The 24,306-nt window shown below is 45.7% G+C and overlaps 1 protein-coding gene across 2 annotated transcripts in view; it reads left to right on the plus strand.

Moving 5' to 3' along the window:
* The first annotated feature begins 1,376 nt into the window (after positions 1-1,376).
* The window catches only part of IL17RD (interleukin 17 receptor D), a 66,801-nt gene continuing 43,871 nt past the window's right edge, over positions 1,377-24,306 (plus strand). The window contains exon 1 of one of the 2 annotated variants that reach the window (XM_045530451.1): positions 1,377-1,605. In XM_045530451.1, coding sequence (XP_045386407.1) covers positions 1,480-1,605 — 126 coding nt within the window. In that variant the 5' untranslated portion in view covers positions 1,377-1,479. The remainder of the gene's footprint in view (positions 1,606-24,306) is intronic. The other variant, XM_045530452.1, reaches the window with a different exon arrangement.

Genomic DNA, 24,306 nt, shown 5'->3' on the forward strand with positions numbered 1-24,306 from the left:
ATTCCTCCACGGGGGTAGCATTTAAAGCTGGGGCCACCTCTGCCTCTGTGGAGGGTTTAGGTACAAAGGTATGGGCAGGTGTGTGGAGCCACTAGGGAAAGTGCAGGAATCCTGTGTTAGCAGCAGCTGAGCTCAGGCCAGGCCAGACAAGGAGAGTGAGGGGATTCTGGGCCCTGGAGGGAGAGTCATGTAGAGGAGGCTGCCTTCTTGGGTGGAGAAAGGCGACAGTCTCCAAAGGTTGCTGAGGCAAGCAGACCAGGATGAGGTCGAGGGGGCAGATCAGTGTAGCTGCAGCCAGGTAGTGAAGGCAGAGTGGGAAGAGATGATGTGGGAAAGGAGGAGGTCAGTGTGGATTTTATTCTAAATGGCCTTTGCACAAAAGCCACCACGGAATAATTTTAATCAGAAATTAGTAGTCTGACCTTTTTGGAAGATCACTCTGGGTCCAGGGTGGAGAAATATATTTGCACATAGGGATAAAATCAGAAGCAGAAAAAGCCCTTAGGAAGCTGTTGAGGAGGAGGAAGTGGTGTCCTAGATGGGGGAGGGGGCAGTGGGGAGAAACAAAATTGGTGGGGTTTGAGTGCACAAATACAAGGCAAGGGGTGAGAGGAGCGTGGAGAAAAACTGTATAGCTTTGGCTACTCCACTTCTCAGAGCCTCGGCTTCCTCTTCCAAATGGAAATCATACCCATTTCATGAGGGTGAGTTTGACGAGTGTAATAGTTGAGAGTATTGTTTTTAGTTAGATCTGGATTTGAATGTCAGGTCTGGCAGGTACTGTTGTGTGACCTTATGTTAGTTAATGTTAGATCGTAGCATTTATGGAGCACTTGCTATGTGTCAACCAACAGAGTTCTCCCCAGACTAGGGTACTTACTCTCATTCTAGCTTACAGGTGAGGGAACAGTATTGTGGAGCAAGGTGTTAGTCCAAGGTGCTAGTAGTAAACGTGGAGGATTTCTCTAACTGCCACGTTTAGGCGTTTTCTGCGCCTAAAACTAGGATAATAATAATACTGACACTTGCCTGTGTGGCTGGGAGGATACAAAAAGGGGCCTGGCACATAGCAAGTGCTTATTAAATTATTATTATTAAAATTAATGTTATATTCTTTGTGTTTTCTCGAGTTTTTGCATGGAGTAGGCATCATGTGGATAAATTTTTTGGATTTAAGAAAAAACATTCCTTAGATGAAGGGGAAAAAACTGCAGATGCCACAGTCTCAGCGATTGCCTGGGGCCGTGACCCGAGGGGCGTGGCCCAGGGGGGCAGGGCCAAGGCTGGAGAGGAGGGGCCAGGACGCAAGAACGGATGGTGGGGGCGGGGTTAGGGGGAGGGGCGGGGCGCGGGCTAGCGACGCATGCTCGGTGCGGCCCGCTCCGCTGCCGCCACCGCCAGCGCCACCGCCCACTCGGGGCTGGCCAGCGGCGGGCGGCCGGGGCTCAGAGCAGGGCCCGGCTGGGCGAGTGCACGGCCATGGCCCCGTGGCTGCAACTCTGCTCTGTCTTCTTCACGGTCAACGCCTGCCTCAATGGCTCGCAGCTGGCTGTGGCTGCGGGAGGCTCCGGCCGCACGCGGGTCGCCGACACCTGTGGCTGGAGGGTAAGGCGAGGACGGCGGGTTTCTCGCCGTCCCCAAACTCGCGGGGGCCCGAGGGTCGCGCCGCGAGGCAGGGGCGCAGCGCGCACAGGTGCCTGCGGGCGGGCGAGTCCGCGCCGACCTGTCCGCTGTCCGCGGGGTCCGCAGCGGCACTGGGATCCCCGCGGCTCCTCCCGCCCATCCTCCCTCCTTCCTTCCCGGGGCGCGCGTCTGCCGGCCCCGGCTGGGATGAAAGGGGCTGCGCGACCCCCGGCTTTGTGTTGTTAATGAGGCGCGGCCGCCGGCCGGGGTCCGATTCTGAGGGCCGGCGAGAGGGGGCGGCTGGCAGCGGGGCTGGGGGAGGGCGCCCCACCCTTTGTTCCGGGCCGGGGACCTCCTTAGCCCCAGGGCTGCGCGTCTCTGGGCTGGGATCCCCGGAGCTGTCCGGACGTGGGGTGGGGGGCGCTTTGGAGCGGGAGTGGGGGTCTTATCCCGGACCTCCAGTCCACAGCTCTGCCAAGGCTCGGGCGGCCAGAGAGGGGACCCGGAGCGCTGGGGAGGGATGCGCCCCCCTCTCGAGGTCGCTTTGTTCCCTCTCGGCCGGGCAGTCACCCCACTCTCACCTCACCTCACCTCCGACTTCCTGAGAAACTGCTTCCCCGTTCAGCTTTTCGTCTCCTTAATGGTCTCTCGGATGATACCCGCCTCCCCGCGCCCCGCGAGTTGGGGATATTTCTCCGCCAAAGGGCAGCGTGAGTTTGTCACCTCGGTCAGGTGCCCGAGACGACTGGAGAGTTGCCCAGACTTTCACCGTGTGCTTGGAGCCCTCTCCCTGGAACCGAGGGCTCCTTTGACACTGCGCGATGTGAGCAGGGACGTTGCCTCCCACTCTCGGGGCCCCCACTTGGTCTCTGGGGCTTAGGCGGGCCCGGGACCGGGAGATCCCGCCTGCCCCGGGCCTCCCACCGAGGCCAGGGCGGGCCGGCGTCTGGGCATTCACAGCCTTAGAGAAAGCAGGCTTTGCGCACAGGCAGCAGGGACATGACCTTGGCTCTGCTTCTGGATAGCCGTGAGCCTCAATTTCTTCATTTAGAAAATGAGGATTTACTGCTGGGACGAGGGATGGGTATGGGGTGGTTGGCTTAGGCCAACATTGACTCACCTCTCCTGGGAGGCCCTAAATAGCCTCAGAACAGCTCAGACCTAGGACATGACACCTCCTTAGGAGCACAGGCTGGTGCCTCCAGCTCACTTGCCCCACATTCAGAGAAACGGTGCAGAAAGCCAGGTATGAGCCAGGCAGCTGGGATGTCTTCAGACCCAAACGGGTACACCCTAGACAGTTATTACCCCTGCCCCACTCCCCCTCAATCGTGAGTATAACCTTAGGCTCTGTCACTCCTTCCTATTTGAGTAAAGCATCAAATTTTCTTACTCTTTTCCATTTTAGTAAAACATCACTACTCTTGTTATATTTTTACAATTTTTAATAGATACCAGGTTTTGTCAAGGCTATCTTACGTTGACTTACGGATCCTGCTAAAATTTTGGATCTAGACTGATGTTGCCTTTTGAATAACTAACAGCACCACAGACATTTTATTCTGAGTTTTCATGGGAAAACTCAGCATCGGTATATCAGTCCAGTTTGCTGTTTTTCTTCAGTTGCCAAGGTGGCTTCATATGGCAGTGCACAAAACTTAAGAAGTTTTAATGCCGTGGGTATGGTAGTGCTCCAAAACAGCCAAGCTGGTGATTTTGTTCTTCCTAGGTGAGGGAATGTGTTCTCCTCCCCAACCCTACACCCCCACAGAATTAATGGTGGCCCTGTCCCAGTCACCTCACACTCTTGCTGACCTTCCCCTACCACAACACCCAGTTGGGAGTGACTTTCTCAACAGCTTCTGCCTTGGCCCCACCCAGTCCTTTCCTTGGGTAGCTTCATCTCCTCCCGGGATGATCATAGAGGCCTCTGGGCCGGGTCTCAGATTCCAGGCCCTTCCCAACCTGATACGTGGCTCCTTCTCTCCTGGACTTGCTTCTTGGTGCATCTGATTGGCGCCACTTCCCTGCTTTGCGTACTCACCCTTTCCAGCCTCAGCCCCTCTTACCATGCTCCCTAGCTCCTAATGCCCTTTATGCTTCCAAGGCGTGCTTTTCCCTCCTCCGGGGATGCCTTTTCCTCCCCTGAGAATCCCCTGCTTAGACTAAGATTCAGCTCAAGTGATGCCTCCTCAGGGAAGCCCTCCCTGAGTGCCATGCCCTTGCTTTGCCTTCTCATGCAGGTCCTTGTACTTTGGTTCTCACCAGACTGCATTGTCAGTATTTGTTCATTCTGTATTTTCAGACTAGTTTCTTTGGACAGGCACTGAACCTCATCTTGGTGGCCTCAGAGTCCAGAGCCCTGTAAATCTTGGCTGAACCCAATTAGACTCGGCTGCCTTCCTGCTAAATCCTGTTTTAAGTGGCAGATTTTAAGAAGTGGGGGGAGAGATCAGAGCACCAACCTCCAGTGTCTTCTCTGCAGCATGCCTTTGTACAGGTGGTTCCTGCCTGTGTTTCTTCTCTTTATACCTCCTTGGCTTCCCTTCTCAGCTTCAGCATCACTTTCTGCAGGAAGCCTTCCCTGCCCACACCTTCCTAGGTAACATCTCCCAGAAGTTGCTCTGTCAAGGGCCAGCCAGTAAATACTAGAGTGACTAGAATATTTGATTCATATCTGGGTCCCCTATCATATAGTAGGTACTCAGTCTATAGATGTTGGCTTCAGGTCTGAGGTTGCTTACAGTCTAGCTGGGGCTATAGGAACATATAAGAATAAGGGTTGATTATAAGTGATGCAAACCAGAGAGGGCTTCCTTTGGGTCTGGGTCACACTCAAAACCTAAGAAGGGGACAGCAGGGTGCAGAGATGAGCCCTGAAGGAGCAGCAGGATTTGGGTGCAGGAGAGGAGCTGAGTGAATGACCACTTTGATCTCTAGGAAACATTTGTTCCCGGAACCCTTGCTCCTGCAGGAGTGTGTGTTTTCCCAGGACTTGCAAGGTGACTGCAGCTAGCCATCTCTCTGCAGCTTTGCTAACAGACCCTTTGGGGCTGCTCTCAGAGGAGCCAGGAGCTGGCCTAGTTTAAGTGGTCAGGTTTCACAACCTCCCCATTATTAGTGGGGCAATTAAGAGGCTGATACCATCTTGAACACAGCTCAGTGTTTTAGAAATGAGTCGTGGGCACACTTCCTCAACTACTTAAAAAAAATTCTCTTAGGGCCCTTGCCAGCTAAAGTTGCTCTTTGAGTAATAAATACTGTTTTCCCAAAGAAGTAATAATTTGTAAAACCTCCAGAGGAGCCGACACCCTCATTTACACTGGCTCTTAACTCTTGCTTCTCTATAGTGGAATGATTGTGATGGGTAATTTTAATTATATCAGTCCCTTGCACTGAGGTTCCCCCTCCCTTTGTCTTGCTGGTTGAGAAGCCTATTTATGGAATGAGGAGTTAGGAATCTACTCCCACAGGTTTTTATTTAGTGCCTTTTCCTGCAGTGGGGGAGGAGGGGACATTTCTTGCCTCCTTACCTAAATGGGGTACATCCTCTCTGTTCTATTATCCCTGAAACACAATTCCTATCGCCCCTAAAAAAGGCTGCTCCTTCAGGAATTTGGGAAGCCAGGATGCTGGCATTGTCTTTACAACGAAGTGCAAGTTTCCCATTTAAGGCAAATACTTCATCTCAAAAGGTAGGAAAGAATAGGGTGGTACTTGGAAAAAAAGAATTCCAGCTGGTTAAAATTTAGGTTCCTGATAAAAGTCCAATCCAAGAATTCTCCTTGGCTGTGGGCCCAGGCATGTTTATTTGATTCTGAATTGGATGCATTTTCATTCACTTGCAGCCTATGACTCCCAAGCCCGCATCTGGTCTGCCTGTCTTGTTGGCCATGTTGTTCCTGTTACAGATGCTCTCATGTCCCTTACAGAATTCTTGGTTAAAAATTACTTAGCCCTGGTTGATACGTTTTTCAGAGAGATGTTTGTATAAGAAGTGCAAGGCTTTCTTCCAGCCCATCTTGCCTAGTTAATTGGGAACCCTCTGACCCATATCCATCTTTCTCGAGCACCCCTCCCTTCTCTCCCTACCCCCACCCATCCATCCAACCCGGGAGCCCCTGCAGCACCTGGGGGATTGTGCTCCTTATTGATTTGGGGATACAGCTCCCTAAGACCAGCAGCCACCCTTGCCGAATTCTGCCTGTTGCACCTTTTCCTTCCAAGCATGGTTCCTCAAAGTGACATCCAGGAATTTCCAGCATCAGAATTGCCTTGGGAGCTTGTTAAAAATGCAGATTCAAGGCTATTGGGACCAGAATGGGTCTGAGATGGTGCCCAGGAATTGGCATTTGAACAAATTCCTCTGAGGATTCTGATGTTGTATCAAGGATGAGACCTTTTGCTTTAGGAGATAAGGACTTCCACAATCAGAAGGGTGAGAGAAGAAACATTCTAGACATTTAAAATCAGAGTTTGGCTTTAAATTTATTTCCCTGGCCTTGGAGTCAATGTGGGGACCTTGTCAGAGCCCTGACCAATAAAAGAAGTCAGGCTGGCTGAGGGTGTGAGGGGGCATCGGGCAGGGCACTCTGGTTTGGGTGGCTGCCTCTGGCATGGGGCCGAAGAGGAGGCCTAGAGTGAAGGGGACTTGACACTTGCACTGGGTTCCTCCCAGAACAGCTGGGTTTGTCTGGAAAACAGTCTCAGGAAGGAGTAGAGCAGGATCCAAATCAGATTCTCGGCAGTTCAAACCTTACAGACAGCTTCCCTACAAAGGAAAGAACTGCTAATGCTTTTTTAAGTCTTTATTTTAAGTTGAGTATTTTTCATGCTTCATTTGGCCTAAAGTGTGTTTGTTTTGTTGTTGTTTTTTTTTTCCTCTCTCTCTTTTTCTTTTTTAAAAGCTTTCAAGCCCCTTTTCCTCCTCTGTCCCTGAACTTTTCACACATAGTGCCCCAGCAGATGTCTATGCTGCTAGGGCCACCCCATCAACAATTTTATTGTCCTGTTTCGTTCCCCACTGCCTCTTATGCCTGTCTCTGATGGATGGGTTTTCAGGCTTCTAGAAGCCTGGGTACCCCCCCCCTCACCCCGTTTGTAAGGGCATGGGGTGAGGCAGGGGCTCAGGTACCTCCAGAGGCTTAACAGGCTGGTGAGGGGGACACCCTTGGAGCGACCATTCTCCTGCCACCCAGCCAGATCTTTTCCATTGCGAATCTCTCCCCAAATTTGGAGGGTCTCCTTGCCCTCAGCAAGCCCAGGGGCTGTCTGTGCTGGTGCCACAGGCGCTGGACTTGCCCAGCCAGTGGGAGGCATTGTCCTTCTCGGCTGTGTTTGTCTTGGCTGCCTGGATGTTCTGAATGGGCTTGACACACGATTAGGTGACTGATGGCCCCCGAAACACATTGTCTCCTCCGGGGCCCAGGGCCTTTGAAGCTCTTCCCGGTGGGAAGTAAAGAGACTATTTGCTCTATTAAAATGCCTTGGTATTTCCTCTGTTTAACCACAGGCCACTTCCCCTCTGCCACTCTAAACCCGGCAGGGCCACTGGCTGATTGAAAAGACACAAGCTCTCAAGTGATCACATCCTATTGAAACAGATAGTCTTACTGCAGATTAAAGCTAGGGCAAGTCTGGAAGAAACAAATCCAAGGGGGGAATCTTTGAGGTGGCTCCTTATCTTGCTCAAAATTTAGCCTGTTGACGTAATTCACTCTTGAAGTTCTGGGTACTTTTTTTTTTTTTGGTTTTTAAAAGAAGGAATACCTAAATTGTAAATTGAAATCAGTGGGTGTTTTATCTACACGTAGCAGGTTAAAGCAATTTGAACAATGATTTTTTTATTGTGTGAGTTGGAAATTCTGGTGTCTGGGAAGGGCGTGATGTCTGTTCATAGAAAAACCGTACTCAACTTGCTTCTCTGCTTGTAGATTCTGTTTGGTCTCATGTTCTCAGAAGTCTAAGTAAGAAGTTTGTAGCTTAAATAATACCAAGAATATCTCCGGGGAGACTCCCTCATCCTTTCCCAAACAATACCTTAAAAGAAGGTTTAATTAATAACACCAGGCAGGAACCTAAAAACTGAACAATTTTAAAAATTACCTATATATAATAACAAAAACTGAAAATTGAAACTCCGTCTGTACACCATGAAGGAGCTTAAAAAATAACTGTTGTTACTTTCTAATAGAGATTATTATTTTAACGTTTGCAACTCCATTGTTCAAAGTATCCATGATAAAAATGGCTTCCCTTTTCTTTGGTTCCTTGTTTGGAAATGTTGGGGGAAGGTGGATGTAGCTAATTAAGGCTACAACATTTAAAGGGGGGATTTAATAAGTACCATCTGTCCTCAACAAATCACTGGGTGGATGACAAAATAAAGCTGTGATGTGAACACACATGTAATTCTCTTCTAAAACGGAAGTTGGCCCATAAATTTGCTGATTTAATGGTGTAAATGAAAGCTACCTCTACTGTGCATATTTAAGAAGCATTTGTTTTATAGTAAATGTAATGGTAAAATGTCTTATTTGCATATGGCTAGTACCTTAAAAGTTGAAAGGGCAATAGATTACAAGTATTGTTGGGAGCTTAATAAATTGTAATTTTATCCTATCTTTCTTCATTCCAAACCTGATCTAATAGACATTAATCATGAGGCTTTTCATTAAAATTACTATATTGTAGGGAAGCTTGTTTGAACTTACCAGAAAAAGCCATATAAAATTGAAGCATCAACTTTGAAGAGGGAATGGAAATTGATAGCATTAATTAAAATGTTTAGATGGATATTTACATTTCACACATTAAATAAATACATCAAATGAATCCTTTTGAAATCATGAGGGATTAGGCTTTAAATATAACTTTTTTCATATTTAGAAAGTATTCGCTTAAAAACTAAGAGTTTTTCCAAGTGTTCTGTTTTGTCAGTTTTGTAGGTCCCCCTCCTGCCCTCGTTTGAATAGTAACCCTTTAAAAAATGCTGGCTGCGGCCCCAGACTTCTGTTCTGAGATGGACTGTTTTACTCGAGAATGGGATGGTTAATGGGATAAAGGGAGGGTTTCCTTGGAACGAAGAGGTATATTTTCCTGAGACAGGCCATATGGTTTAGAAACCCTTTCCCTGTGATTTTATTCTGTCCAGGTGATTTCTGGTTTCTCCACTCCTGAAATGGCTCCCCTTTTATCTAAGGAAAATGCAATGCAATGCAGACCAAATGTAGAAGCAGTTAGCCTGAGCGGGGTCCCTATCGAGTGACAGTTTATGGCTCCTTCTTCTGGAGTGTGCACATTTGCTCTGGGTGGGGCACAGGTACTCACACAGTTAGGATTTATTGTAACTGCTTAATATCTGAAGTTCAAAAAAGACTTACTTGGAGTGAGGAGGCAAGAGACAATGTTTTTGAGCAGCTACTCTGTCACGTCATGGTGGCTTGACACAGGGGAAAGACAAATGGAAGTAGGACCAGGCCCCCATCCACAGTGGTTCCCCATCTAGGCAGGGAGAAAGACAAAGGAATAGGGGCTTGGATGACAGGAAGGTGTGGGAAGGATTCTGAGGCCACCGTACAGAGAACTCCCTGTCCTCTCTGCACACTTCCCTACTGCTTACAGAGAAACACAAACCACGCTTCCTGCTGCTCCTCCTTCTAGAATTGCCCGTGTGAAAAGCAATTTGATGACAAGTGAGTGCCTGAGCCTCTGCCTGGAGGTGGCCTTAGGAACTCTGCCTTTTAAGCCCATGTCTCACTCAGTTCCCAGTAACTCTGGCTTCTTGATCTGCCTCAGTTTCCCAGCTTTGTAGGAGGCCCACCTCCCTGTGAGGCTTCTCCACATTGCCCCCCAACCTCCCCATGTGCCACAAAGCCTGTATTTAATAAAGTCAGACCGATTCCATCATCCCTTCTGATTTGGTGAGAATGTGTCCAGCCATGTTTACAGCCATGTGGTGAGGACAAAACAGACATTTGATTTCTTTATGAGCAAGAAATTGAATTTGAATGGTTCATGGGAGGCTTAGAGGAAAGGATGGGGATGGTTTGAAGAAGACAAGCCTCACTGAAGGGACATTGAGCAAGGCCTTGCCGGTGAGTGGAACCTGGAGGTGGGGGGACAGTTTGGGCAGAAAGCAAGGTGTGGGCGAAGCTGGAGGAGGGGACTCATTGGCAGGGGGCAGTAGGCTGCAGACGTGGGCACCAGATCACAGCGCACCCTGAAGCTTGCCTGCGTGTGACCTCTCAGGAGAGGGGAGGCCCAGAAGGCTTCTCCAGCAGGCGAACAGCCTGATCAGAGGGACACGCCACAGCCATCCCTTCGTTCAGTGACCGTGTGTTAGACCTGATTTCTGGAGCGTACATTTTACTGTGGGAGACAAATGATAACAAAATACCAGGCTTGGCCACCCTATTTAAAATAGCAGCCCGCCGCTCACTCTGTCCTCTTCTCAGGTTTTCCTCTGTAGAACTTTTCACACGAGACGTGCGTAGTATTTTCTTGTCTGTGTGTTGTCTGTCTCCCCCATTGCAACATCAGCTAAGTGATGTGTGCGTTGAGCAACTGTAATAAAAATTTCCTCTGAAATTGTGTTTTCTTAACATTGGCTAATCATGTGGCATTAGGTGCTGAAAGTAGCATAAAAAATGTACTCAATTTATTCTTTCACGCTGCAGATGGTTGACACTCGTGCCGGGGGCCACATACTAGCTAGAGGCTGGGAGTGACAGAGGGGGTGAGTGGGAGCCATGCCTGGGAGGGTGTTGTTTGGGGGGGGATGTTGGGAATGCCAATGTTACCCTACATTGTGCATGAGAAAAGTGTAACTGCTAATCGCTAGCTAAGCACATCCTGACTTTGTCCTTTCTGAAATGACGTGAGCCACACGAATCTCAGTCGTCAGTAGCCCTCGGTTTTTATGAAAACGATCTTTTTTAACAGAGGTACAGACCTCATTTTTGTTTCATTCCCCTCTGGTTGTGCACGCATTGCATTTTCTGAAGTCACTTGAAGGTCCGTCCAGAATCAAAGATGCTTTTTGCCTCCTTTCCGGGGCTGTGGATTTGCTGGCCAGCTGTGGTAATGAGTTTTTGCCCGGCTTTGATTTTCATGCCTTGCCTCCCTGTGGGAGGAACTAGATATTTCTGATCTTACCTCTGCTCATATTCAGATCCAGCCAAGCAATCAGTGACTTCCCGGGCTTTTTTGTGGGAGACTGTGGGAAAAGTCCTGGTTGGCTGGCTATGAATTAATGAAATCCTTAGAAGTCTTCACTAAAGATAGCTCCTGTGGTTTAAAAAAATGGCATTGCCTTTTTAATTTGAGAAAGAGGTCATGGAGTTTTACCAAAATTAAGCAGAAAAAATGTAACATCTGGTTGTCTGGCTGAAGACGGCTTTAGGACCTCAGGAGCTGTGGGTTCCCAGTGTTCATTGTGTCCAAGGTGACTGTCACCAGGCCCCTTATAAGGTTACTCTAGATAGGCTGCCTCTCATTGTTCTCCTCCCTGAGTTTTGAAGTCATTGAGAGACAAATTCTACCTCCCACATCTTTTCGCTTGAGCACATTTCACATCCACTGAGCTTTCTTCTTTTTACTTAAAGGGTCACACTTTTTTTTTTTTAAAGTGCATGGTTTTCTAGTTGGTCAGGATGAGGGCAATCATTTCTTTCATCTCATTAAATAAGGAGTGGGATAGATAATAGGAGAGAGTTTGGGCAGAAGGCAGGGGACTTAAGAGTTCTAAAAAGTTCTCAAGTTAGTGGTAATTCTGATATGAAGAGAGGGAAAATGACAAATTGCTGGAGGAGAGTTTTCGGGAAAAGCATACAGGGGATTTTATAGTGACCTGTGACTTTTAAAGGCAGAGACATCAATGTCTTAAATGTCTGCTTGTGTGCACACCCTTCCCGCCAGCCAAGTGAATAACAAGTCATGTTATTATGTTTTTTTAAATTAATTTATTGTTTACCTTGGGCCTCGTCTGTATTTAGATTATATAATTTTCCTTTTAAAATATTAGTAATATTTTGGGGCATAAATTTTCTGAAACTAAAAAGGAAGATAAAGTTGTTGCCAGTCACCTATGCCTGGAGCTTCCTCATCACTGTACTTTTTCTCCCACACTTTGTATTCTGAAAGTTTTCTAACCTATAGAAAGGTTGAAAGAACAGTAAAATGAACACCCATTTCCCCTTTGCCCAGAGTCACCAGTTCTTGACATTTTGCCACATTTACCTCAGCTGTCCTTTTAATGTCCTTAATGATTTCTTTCTGAGTCATGTACCAGGAGGAAGACAAGGATCTCTCATTGCTTTCCAATGTCTTCTCTCTCCAGTCTCCTTTAATCTAGAGCAATTCCTCCACCTGTTTTTTCGTCCTTTATAACCTACACATTCTGAAGAGTCAAGGTCACTTGTGTCCACAGTCCCTCAGTTTGGATTTTTGATTGTTTCCTCATGATTAGGATCAAGTTAAATATTTTGGAAAGATCCCTCTAAAGGTGATACTGTGACATTGTTGTATTTTAGATATCAGCTGGTAACAAATGGGGATACAATTTTAGCAATAAGAAAAATTTGTTTTTTCTACTGGAATTTGTGGCACATAGAGATCTTTCTACTAGTAGAACCCAGTTTAGTCTTGTTTATTTGTTTTTTAAAACATGCAGCATTTTACATTAAGGCTTCCCTTTTGCTTTATTGAGGGTCTAAAGAATGAGCAGGGTGTCATTTGTGCTATCCTGTAATAAACTCTTTCCTTAAAGACTATTTGAAATCAACTATGCTCTCTCAAAATTAGGAGTACTGTTTCTCAAGGATGCTTAAGGCTTTTGCTGTTCACAAGGGCTTGTTGCATGCAGTTGTAGATGTTGCCCTCAGCGACTGGGAATGAGTTCCTATTAAAGACCTCTATTTGGCCGGGGCAGGTTTACGGTTGAGTGCTTCCTCACACCAAAATCCAGCCATTTCTTTCCTTTGTGCTAAGAAAACATTGAACTTTATTTCCAGTAAAGGCCACTTCACTCAAAACATGTCCTCAAAGTCAGTTTCCAGCCTTTTAGCTCTGTGATTGCATGTTGCCTAAATTATTTTATTAGGGTTCCTTACAGACAGTTTCATTAGTTTAACTGGAATTATTATCTTCTACCTAATTACATGGCTTTTCTTTCTTTTCTTTCACTCCACCCCAGATTTAAGGGCCAAGACATGTAAAGTTAATATTGGTCATTTTTCAAACTAAGTTAAAACGTCAAAAAGCGACAAGTTGTTATTCTTACAGGGTACCAGGGAAACGACAGAGACAAAACCTCCATCTTTTATTCATAAGTCCAGAGAGACTACAAGGGCGCAGGCGGGCCTGTGTGCCCGGCATTTGTTCAGCTTTCAGGACCAGGCCTCCTCCCCTGCTGGCCATGAAATGTCATGCCGAGAGGTAATAGTGGGACATTCAGCATCCAGAGAATGGTCCGCAGAGGTTCAACTTTGCTTTTCATTTTCTTTTCTGGCACCGAGTCTGCAGTCCCCTCCCTGGCCTGACAGTGAAAGGCCAGAAAGCAGCGATTTGGATGCTGGCAGGGATGGGGTGCAGCCCTAGCCCAGCAAGCCGGGGCTCCTGTGCTGGAATGCATGCTGGACACAAAGGCCAGGAGGGGGTGGCAGCTTGCCTTTGCTTAGTCTAGTTTGCTCTGGTCGCAGGAGAGAGAGCTCTTGTTTCCATGGCTATGCTACCTTTAGTTTTGGCAGAAGAGGGTGTGCAAGGTGCTTTTGATTTCAGAAACCATTCGGGGTTAACCATTTCTGTGTCGAGGGAGGCATTGGGGGCAGAGTGCTGAAGCTGCGCAACTCCCTAGGTGCTGATGGTTTCTTTGGATGAGGAAAAATCAGGCAACATTTGCTAAGTAAGCCTAGAATTTTATTTAGAACAGTGGGTTTTGATTGGGGGTGATTTGGGGGAATTTCTGGAGACATTTTGGGTTGTCACATCTGGGATGGGGTGGTAGTGGCATAAAGTGGGAAAAGCCCTGGGATGCTGCTAAGTATCCCAAAATGTACAAGTCAGCCCTCCACGATAAAGAATTATCTGACCCAACATGTCTATAGTGCTGAAGTTAAAAACCCTGAATTAGGGGTCCCATCTTTGTATCTGGATTTCTCAGCCCACTTAGCCTCATAACACTTTTCATCTTCCTTTCTGTTTCACAGAAGCTGCTAGTTCTATAAATCTGTGCTCAGGATGAATTTTCATTAAAGTCTCCAAGACATATCATTAAACTATTGTGGTGCTCCTTCAAGATATGCCCTGAATGCAACTACTATTTTAAATGCAAAAGAAGATTTTTTTTTTCTTTTGCCATAATTTGATCAAAGTAGCATAACCTGTGCCTCTGTTTTTGTTACTCACTGATGCTCTGTGGATAACATTACATTTTTCAGCATGAAACCCAACCCTTCAGATCCCTAAAGCAGTCTCAGATTTATGGATAATAAAAGCATTTATTGTACTGGATGTCATCTGTTATATCACTCTGGGGCTAGAAACTGGCAAGCAGTGGACAGGAAATATTTTCATTTCAAATCGCTTCAATCTTATGGTCTAGGGGCAAAAGTGTCTGATTTCAGGAAAGCCGCAGTGAATAGCATAGTAATGAACGCATTTTTAGTTGATTAAGCAGGCATTCTCTCCTTTTCAAACAATCTTCCCTCTTTGGCTTGGAGGGGCTAAATAAACATGTGATCTTAAATGATAGCATTTCTTGTTTTGGGTCTTGCCTTTTCTTGGATCATCTTAAACTTTTCAAAGTGTTTTCCAGGAATGCTCAACAAAGCAGGAGCAAGCCAGGGGAGAATGGCTAGACTCCAGTTTTGACCCTCTTTGTAATTGTTTACTTTTTTAGCAGAGGAGGTTTTCTGAGATGATGCTGACTCTTCTGAATTCCCCTTTAAAAATGGAATTTGGTACCTCACCCTTGGGGATCATGAATTTAGGAGCATTTCTGTTTTTTTTCTGTTTTTAAAAATGTCTGCAATTTTTTTTTTTTTTTTTTTTTTTTTGTAATTTGAGTCCTGATCTTCCACATCCATCAAGTAAACAGGGTGAGGAGAGTTCCATCCCGAGGAAATCCTGTGTCGTGGGCGTGTGTCCAGGGCAGCGTGCCTTTCGTCCTGGCCGCCCAGTGCCTTTGAACATGTTATCTAAGTCATCACTTCCCAGAAAGCCGCAGAGGTAGACAGTTATTTCTGATGTGGTTCCTTTTTTTCCAGATGAGGATTCCATGGCACAAAGAGCCAGGAAGGGATTATGATGAGAGGCCACGTGACTTGGAGAGTCCTCTCTCCGCCAGAAACCAGAGCCGCAGAGTTCTTACCCTGCCGGTGCCCCCAGCAGTCGGGCTTGCCCTGCCTCCTGAGCACCCCGGCTGAGATGGACGTCTGCCATGTGCAACAAAGCAACTAAGGGGGGGGGTGTGGAAAGAGAGCCAGACTAGATACCAGATAGCACTTTGCAAATAATTAAATTAAACTCGGATTAGGCATTTACCCCAAAGGTTCCCAAACCTGGCTGAATACCAGAATCACCTGAGGAACATTCTTGGGGTGTTGGGGGAGATTCTGGGGCTCATCCCAGACCTACTTAAGTGAGATTTCCAGGGGAAGGCCAGGAATCTTGAGTTTTTAAAAAAGCTGCCAGATCAGTGGTTGCCAGGGGTTGGGGGAGATGGGGGGGTGGCATTTGACTACAGGGGGGCAGTAAAGGGAATTTGGGGGGATGATGGCACTGTATGCTGATTGTGGTAGTGGTACACAGGTGTATATATGTGTGTAAATGTGTGAAACTGTACACCAAAAATGCCATCAGTTTTACTGTGTGTAAATTAAAAAAAATATGGTACTCGGGTAAAACTGACTTATCTATGTACCAGATGAAGTGGCAGATGGTACCTGGTGACAGCTGGAAAGAGAATGTCTAGCAGTGAGAGAATGTCACCTGGAATTGCAGAGGCCAGCATGAGAAGGTACTGAATTCTCTAACCTGGGCTGTCCAGTAGAACTTTCTGTGACAATTGACATGTTCTTCCCTACACTGTCCAATTCAGTAACCATTGACTACTTGTGGCTATTGAGTACTTGAAATGTGGCCTGCACAACTAAGAAACTGAATTTTTAATTTTATTTAAACTCAGTTTAAATTTAAATAGCCACGCATGGCTAGAGGCTGCCCTATTGGACAGCTTGCCCTCAGAGACAGCCGTTTGTGATACCCTGGGGCTCTGGCTCTGTGCCAGATGAACCCAGTGGTGGATGCTTGAGGGACAAAAGTAAGTCATCCCAAGCACAGGGCAGAATAGGAACATGGGTAGGACTTGCCTACATGATTAGTAAGTACAGAGTAAGGGGAACCTTGGATGAAGACCAACCTGGGATCCATCCACGCAGAGGACAGTCCTACCAAGTGGAGGAATCTGCCTTTTCTTCTCCAAAGATGGTACCATCTTTGGCCCAGTTCTTTCTTTGACTTTCCAACCTTGTTCATCTCAAAAGATGCAGAGGCTGGTTGGGATGCTCTTTGTTCTTCCATTCTTACGCAGTGATAGGACATACAGGAAGCCATTGGAGGGTCCAGGGGAGCCATGTGCAGAGAGGGCGGAGGTGTATCTGTGGCCTGGCTAGGGGTACGCCGGGCTCACCTGCCTCTGTGGACAGAGTGTGGTGAAGAACCTGTGTGGTCACGTTCTGTTCCTTTTGGGGGAACGAGATCATATAAAAATGGCAATTAGGCATAAACTTCCCAATTTATGCATTGAGCACATGGCCTCCATCTTGGCTTGTGTTCAGATGCTCTTAAACTTACCTCCCCCACCCCCCATGGATTTACATTATCTTAAATAGTGTTACTTTTCCAAATGTGTTATAAAAGAGTGAGATTCAGAGAGTGTGGACTTTTATTAGAACAAACCAAATGGTGGCAGAAATAATGTTTCAATTTGTAAACATATTCTTAAATAAATTTGCTAAATGGCTAACAAAATTTCATGAGCTATGGACCTATAACTAAGGAGGTTTTGTTAATCTGATTTAAAAATAGAACTGACTTGAAAGGCTAAAAGGGGGGAAGAGGCTTTAAAATTAGCCTATTCTTTTATTTATTTTTTACATGAAAACTTTACGTTTTTGGATCAAGAAGAGAAGGACATTCTGAATCATAGCATCTTTAAAGAGAGTTTCCTTGTGTTGCCTGCACACATTGGTAACTTCAACCTAATAAGAAAAGTGGAGCTTAATGAGCATTAAATACCAACTCTTCCACTCTTGAACATGCAAACACATCTTGCTGCAGAGCTACAGTCACTGTATTGATTTTATTTGTTTATGGTTATTTTCTATTTACATTTGTTTTCCAAAGGTAATTCCATGTATTGATACAGTTCACAGACATGTCACTTTTAGTGGCCATATGGTATTTTCATGTTTTATGCTCCCCTCCCCTTTTTGCCAGCCCTCTTCCCCCACTGAGGAGGCATTTGGGCTGTTTCCAAGTTTATTGCTGCTATAAACTGCTAGGAACATCTTCATACAGGTTGGCTTCCTGCCTGGCCCCCTTGCCATTTTGGTTTATTTGTTTAGCATATATGTCCCCAAAGTGGAATTACTGAGTCAAAGGATTTGTAGCTGTTATTACATACACGTTTACCAGAAGTTAGTTGGGATGCTTTTTAATTGTGCTTCTTTCTTTGTTTACCTGTGTTCCTACCTGTTTACAAGCTTGCCCTATACACTGACTGAGCCAATTTACTAGTAAGAATTGTGTTTTGAGAAGAGGGTGGGTTTGATCCATAAACCCATCTCTACCATTTGCTACCATTTATTGTGACCTTGGGCAGATTTCTTTCTGAGCCTATTTCTTCATCTGTAAAGTGGGTTAATAATGGTTCATCTCCCAGGGTTGTTTTGAGACTTAAGTGAGATACTGTCTTTGAAATATTTAGCTTTGTGCCTGGTCAAATATTATAGTGACTGCTTAGGTGACTGGTGGCATTCTTTGTTATAGCAGAATATGTGTATTCATTCTTCTACATCCTAAAAGTATTGACATTTATAATTTTTATTTACTCTTTGTTATTTTGGTGGTACCTTATACTTTTTTGATTCTGGATTTATTAGAGAAGGACTGAATCTACCTGGTGATTTATCTTCAGAGTATGTTTTAGTGCTTTTAAGTCTAGTAGTATTCAAGCTAGGTGTGGATGAAATGTTGCTTAATAGAGAGCATTAAGGAAGATGTTTAATGAATAAAATAAGAACTATGGGCTTGGTGCAGTGGCTCACACCTGTAATCCTAGTTCTTTGAGAGGCTGAAGTGGGAGGATTGCTTAAGGTCATGAGTTCAAGACCAGCCTGAGCAACATAGTAGGACTCCATCTCTACAAAAAATTTTTAAAAAATTAGCCTGCATGGTGGCACGTGCCTATAGTCCCAGCTACTTAGGAGGCTGAGACAGGAGGATTGCTTGAGCCCATGAGTTTGAGGGTGCAGTGAGCTATGATGGTGCCACTGTACTCTAGCCCAGGCAACAGAGCTAGACCCTGTCTTAAAAAAGAAGTATTAATTGAATGAGTCTTCTTGACATAACAGCATTTTATGAAAATAGTTGAATCTAAGTATTATCATGGGGATTCTGTTTATGCCACTGATTTGGCCATCAAACCTTTGTGTGTATGTATATTTTCCAAGGTCAACTTTGGATTGATTACACATTTCCCATAAATAGAATATAGATCAATCATGTTTTACTAGAGTTTTAAAAAAATCCAGATCTTGGGCTAGAAGCCACTCTATGTTAGATGTTGATGTCAGTGTGACATGTGAGCATCCCAGGTTGACCAACTGCTTGTGACTGTGGACAGGGCAGGAGACCCTCTGGCTGTTAGGTTCTTTACCTGTAAAATGGATAGTCAGACTAGAATTATTCTTAAGACTTTAACTGTTGACCTGGCATGGTGGCTCATGCCTGTAATCCCAGCATTTTGTGAGGCCTAGAGGAGGGGATCACTTGAGGCCAGGAGTTCGAGACCAGCCTGGGCAACATAGCAAGACCCCAACTCTAAAAAAAAAAAAATTAGCTGGTGTGGTGGCATTTACCTGTAGTCCCAGCTACTTAGGAGGCTGAGACAGGAGGATTGCTTAGCTCCAGAGTTCAAAGTTGCGGTAAGCTGTGATCTAGCCAATACACTTGCCTGGGCAACAAGCAAGACCTTGTCTCAAAAAAAAAAAAAAAAAAAAAAAGACTTTAACTGTTATTTTTGTTGAAGTAACTTGAACTTTTAATTCAGAGGCTGTAATTGTCCTGTCCTGCCTACTCTATGTCTTTATGGAGTTGGCCACTTCTTTTGCCACCTAGACTCCTGTCCCTTACACCTGGGTGTCTGTTTTTGATCTCTCTTGAGAAAGAACACCCAACCTGTGGCCATTGTTGCAGCTCTTTCTTTAGTTAAAGGGAAGTATTTGTCCTCCACATAGATTTTGATTTTTTTTTTAAAACATTGAGACATCACACAGTAGTAATATTCTCTAGGGATTAAGGGAGTGGGTGGCGGCAAACTCACAACTAATGGTCATGGTGTGCATTGTAGAGGGGAAGGACAAGCCTCTAAACCTCACTTGAGTGAGGCAAAGACATAAAATGTAACCAAAACATTTGTATCCTCATAATATCCTGAAATAAAAAAAATAAAAAGTTGAGACATGGCTTTATTTTTCACAAAGCATGGCCCATTAGCTCTGCAGGTCCTGTTGACATGCCTGTGCTGGTACATACATGGGGGTGTCCAGAATCTCCACCTGCCCCCGTCCTTGTCACCTCATGTGTGCTCGCCCCGCAGGTTTACATGGCCAGAGACCCTGAGCATCTCCCAGTTTTTAACACACTGACACTACTGTTAATGATTGTTTCAACCCATTTAGTCTTCTGGGCCAGCAGCTTTTAGGGCCCAATCAATCACTGAATCCATAAACAAGGGCACAACCTCAGACTCCCCATGAGGTCTGAATCACGTCGGGGTGTTGACAGCCCTGGAGGCCTGGACCTTTCTGTCAACAACTGTCTGGGTTGGAGAGGATTTGGGGTATTGTGCTACGTGGTGACATGGGAAGGGCAGCCACAGACAAAAATTGATCAGAAATAAATAGTTTGATAGATAATTTGCATGTGGGTAATTGCATAACTGAGTAGTTTTTAATATCTCTCTAGCCCCATTTACACCAAGCTGTTATCTTACTGGGAAAGCTAGAGATTAGAATAGTGAATACGTACACACATACCTACCCCTTCCTTGTTTTTGAAAATGAGTCCTTCCTTCAAACCCCAATATGAAGCAGATGAGAGCACAGCAGCTCTGGTTGAAGGGAGTGGGGAGAAGGACCCTGACTAATCCCCATCCCACCCACAGGTCCTTGCCCCTGCCTCAGGGATTGCCATCCCTTGGGCTTCCCTCTGGGTCCAAGAATCCCAATAATCATCCTCCTGTCCTGGTTGAAGTGGCATTACTTTAGTGGGTCCCCTGGGGAGGTCCCTAGATATGATAAGAACATTTCTGGGAGAGCCCTGTTAAGTCTGGGGCTACCCTTAATGCTGTGGTCCCTAACCCCTGGGCTGTGGACCATCACTAGTCCATGGCCTGAGCTCTGGCCCCCGGCTCCTCCCCATCCATGGAAAAATTATCTTCCATGAATCCGGTCCCTGGTGCCAAAAGGTTGGGGACTGCTGCCTTAACCGACCAGATTGAAGATCCCGGACTTAGAGAGAATGGGTGGGTGGCCTTAAAGGAACGAGCTAGAGAGAGAAGATAAAAGCAGAGACATGCTTTAAGAAGATAAGGTGAAGGCTTGAGCTGGCATCTTCTGCTGGGCAGAAGAGGAGGCAAAAATGCCGGATAGGCTACCAGGAAGAGGAACACCCCCAGAAGGTCTGTGACACAAGCCAGAGGGGGAAGAGATGATGGGCACCTGGGGAAGAGGTCACCCATTCAGAGACCAAAAGGGCAACCTCGTGTGATAGCAGGGCCTCAAGCTTGGGGACACCAACAAGGCTGACTTGATGAAGAGCCTTATCTCCAGGGGTCACGCCCTCTGGAAGCTCTGAGCTTAGACAGGAGTGATGACAAGCTGTCCTGGGAATGGATTGGGCGGGTTTAAACTGGCGCCTCCACCTGCAGCAGTTGCAGAGCAGTGTCTTAATCCTCTGCAGAAAGGACTAAGATGTGTGAGGTATATGCAGCTTGTACCTCTGAATCCTCTCACCCCAAATAAAGTGTGGTTGTGAATGCCTTCCCAGAACCTTTACCCAATACCCCAGGACTTGGAGGTTCCTCTTCTGTGGCTTATGCCTTGAAGTTTTCTGCCAGGAGAAAGCCGGGTACACTGGCCAGTCCTTTACACTTGCAGGAGCCTTTGAGGGTCTCCCAGTGCCACCAGCTGGTCACTCACTGAATGGACATTCATGTCCTTAGGTGGCAGGGGCTGGACTGCTGCTAAGAGGACAGGAGAGAGGGAAGGGAAGAAGAGAGAGTGGTCTTCTCAGAGGCCATTCATTGCCGGGAGCTCTTCCCCTCGTTATGCCCTGAGCTGATCGAAGCTTCAGCCACCTTCACAGAAAGCCCCTGGCTCTGGGTGAGAACACCTTGACATGGGCTTTGTATCTGTGGAACCTGAAAAAGGAGATAAATGGCAGGGACTCTTTCGCTTATTGTGATGTGCCTCCTGCCCCTGTAGATACAGAAATATTTAATGCAAATGAGTGGCTTGAGTTATAATGCTGGGTTCCAATTTGGAAATGTGAAGCCACCACTTGCAGAAGGTGTCCTCTCGCCCAGTCTTGACTCAGCTAACCCTGGAGTGTCTCTTCCACCTGGATGTCACCGCCCTGGGCACGTGGCCCCCACCTAGCCCTGGACTCCCACATCCTGGATGCTCTGTGAATAAGGGCTGGATCACCCTAATGAGTACAGATACACACATTTAGGGCTTTTTGTTAAAGGGGTTTATGTGGGGTCAGCATTTTCTGGAGCATGGGAAGCCCAGGAGATTTGTGACTTGGCAAGTCTGTAAGCACAGCCTCCCCGCCCCCTGCCTACTTCTGCTGGGTTACTGGCAGCCTTCAGGGACAGACGGCTCATCCTGGAGATGTTCTTCTGACTCCAGGGAAGCAGTAGGAGGGCACTCCCAGGCCTGGCTCCTCTGATGGGGGGGGTCCCCATTTTTACCCTCAGGGTACTGATGAGGCTGACCTTTGTCAAAATTGTCCAGGTAGAGTGGAAATAAGGTCCCTCTAGTACTGAGACAGTTGTGTGCCTGTGCAGACAAAACACTTCAAAAAGGATCCGCCCCTGCCCCCATCCTGGTTTAAGGTGGCGGAAGGAAGCAGTGGCTGACAGCAGAGTTAAACAAACTTTAAGGTAGGTCAAATTTTTGACATACCATTTTCCTCTGCCGTACCAGCAGCTGCTCTCTACTTTGAAAGGGGGCTTAGCTGCTCATATAAACTTTGGTTTGTGATAATGTAAACTATTATTAGGATTATCTTTTTATTCATAATATATGCCTGACTCTCTGTCTACCTTATTTATGCTCTGTTTGAAACACTCATTTACCTTCAATACCCCGGAGCCAGCGTCAGCCCCTCTAATAAATGAAGGAGAACTTTATAACAGACTATCTATTTAAATCCCTCTGTGGTTAAAAATGACTCTGGGAGTGAAATCATTGGATTGAGGAAGCTTCAAATCTCAGCAAAGCTTCTAGGTTAAAACTGGGAGGTGATGTTGACTAAACATTACAGTTAAAATTTTTTTTTTTTTTTTTTTTTTTACTGAAGGTTTGTCCCAAGGGTGGTTGTGTTCATAAAGAAATGCTTGCTTCTCACTTGAGAATTTTTGACCTTCCGGGTGTCCTGCTTGCTGCCCTCATTTCATCACCACCTGGTGGAACTATTTGCCACCGAGACTCCGGCTGGTGACCTGGGGCCAGCCATGCCCTGCCTCCCTGCCAGGAGGAGGAGGGTTCTGCCTCAGGTGCTCCTGCCTTGTTTGTCAGCGGAGACCGGGTTAGTGTGCGGGCCAAGAAAAACCAAAAACCTTTTCAATTTTTAATAAAATGTCTCTCCCACCCTTTGTTTCTCCCTCCACTCCTCCCCAAAAGAAAGAACAGACTGAATTTTTAAGCACATCTGGACACTGTTTTTTGTAAAACTCTTACCCTGAATTCCCAGAAGGAATGTATTGGCTCTCATTTTTCCAAGCAAAAACTGAAACGATTCCTTTGTTTATAAGTACTGTGCTTGCATATTTTAATAAAACAGTAGAGAGAGCAATTGCATTGATTAGAGAATCCTTAGCCAGGAAAAACGTTGTCCTTTATGCCTCTCTTGAAGTCTTTGAGAGGTGCTAAAAAAGTTTATGGTTGGTTATTTTTGGTGGGGGTGGGAAGGGGAGGAGTAGGGGCTCTGTGTGTCCCTGTTTGAAATTACTTTTTCTGCTTTCTGTGGCTGTAAGAGGATTCATACTTCTTGTCCATCTCTTCTCCTTTCTCTGTTATGCAGTGCCCTCTTGGTGAACATCGTGTAGATAAAATCAGATGACACTGTTCCAGATCTGAGAGCCCAAAGCAATGGAAGATGGAATCCCTCTCTCCCTTATCAAATAGTGTTTGTTTTTCTCTGAGGTGATTCTTCTAGAAGCCTACTGTTGTGAAGAAAATGAGGTTGATCTTCCATTAATACCAGTCTACTAGGATTTGGCATGGAGTTCTTTTAGTATGGGGAGAATTGCAAGAGATTTAATGAGTGTCAAGCTTTTAAAGATGAGATACAGAAGGATTTGCTGTTTTTGGGAACTTGTTAAGACAACATGGTTCTGTTCAAACTGGTGGTTGCAGAAGTTCTCCTTTTTTATGCCCTTAAAAATTATTTTTAGGAATTAAAGTTGTACTTTTGGAAAACATCAATGTAGTATAGTTAAGTTATGAGGGCCGTAGCTCTGCTACTACCCAATAAATGTTCATTACTGATAACCATTTAACCAGTGTAATAGTACACTGGTTAATAGCCAAAAGGCTAAGATCGATAACTACTTCCCCTAGACCTGTTCTGGGTGTCTGGAGATAAATTGTAGAGGTATAATATTCCTATAGGCCTCATCTCAGAGATTAATCAAATTTCACTTTTCCTTTCTATTTTTGGGGAGGAAGGGTGTTAGCCATGACACCAACAGTGACCCACTAAGCTTGTCAGTGCTATGGATGTGCATCTGTCACATGGTGGCAAGTGTTGGATAATGTCCCAAACAGGCTGGTCTGAAAATTAATGCTTGTATTAGTGCCCTCATGCAAAAATGTACCATATTCGTGAGTTTTGGACAAAAAGGGTTTACCTGCATTGATTCCTAATTTGATAACTTTGAGTCATACTGATAATGTGCTAGTTAATCTTTTGAACTTTTATTTCTCTTTGAGTTCTGGGAAATTGCTAGTTATTCTGAATGCTAGCTTAGACCAGGTGGTTAGGAGGAGTGTTTGGTTAAAAAAAAAAATGACCTGATTTAGAACTAGTAGTTTAGTGTTGGTTGCCTCTACATTTTCCGGATAGCATTGTTTCAAAAACTGCAAAAAGGTATTTATTTTAACAGTGGAT

The sequence above is a fragment of the Lemur catta genome, chromosome 18, assembly GCF_020740605.2.
Source record: "Lemur catta isolate mLemCat1 chromosome 18, mLemCat1.pri, whole genome shotgun sequence".
Taxonomy (NCBI): Eukaryota; Metazoa; Chordata; class Mammalia; order Primates; family Lemuridae; genus Lemur; species Lemur catta.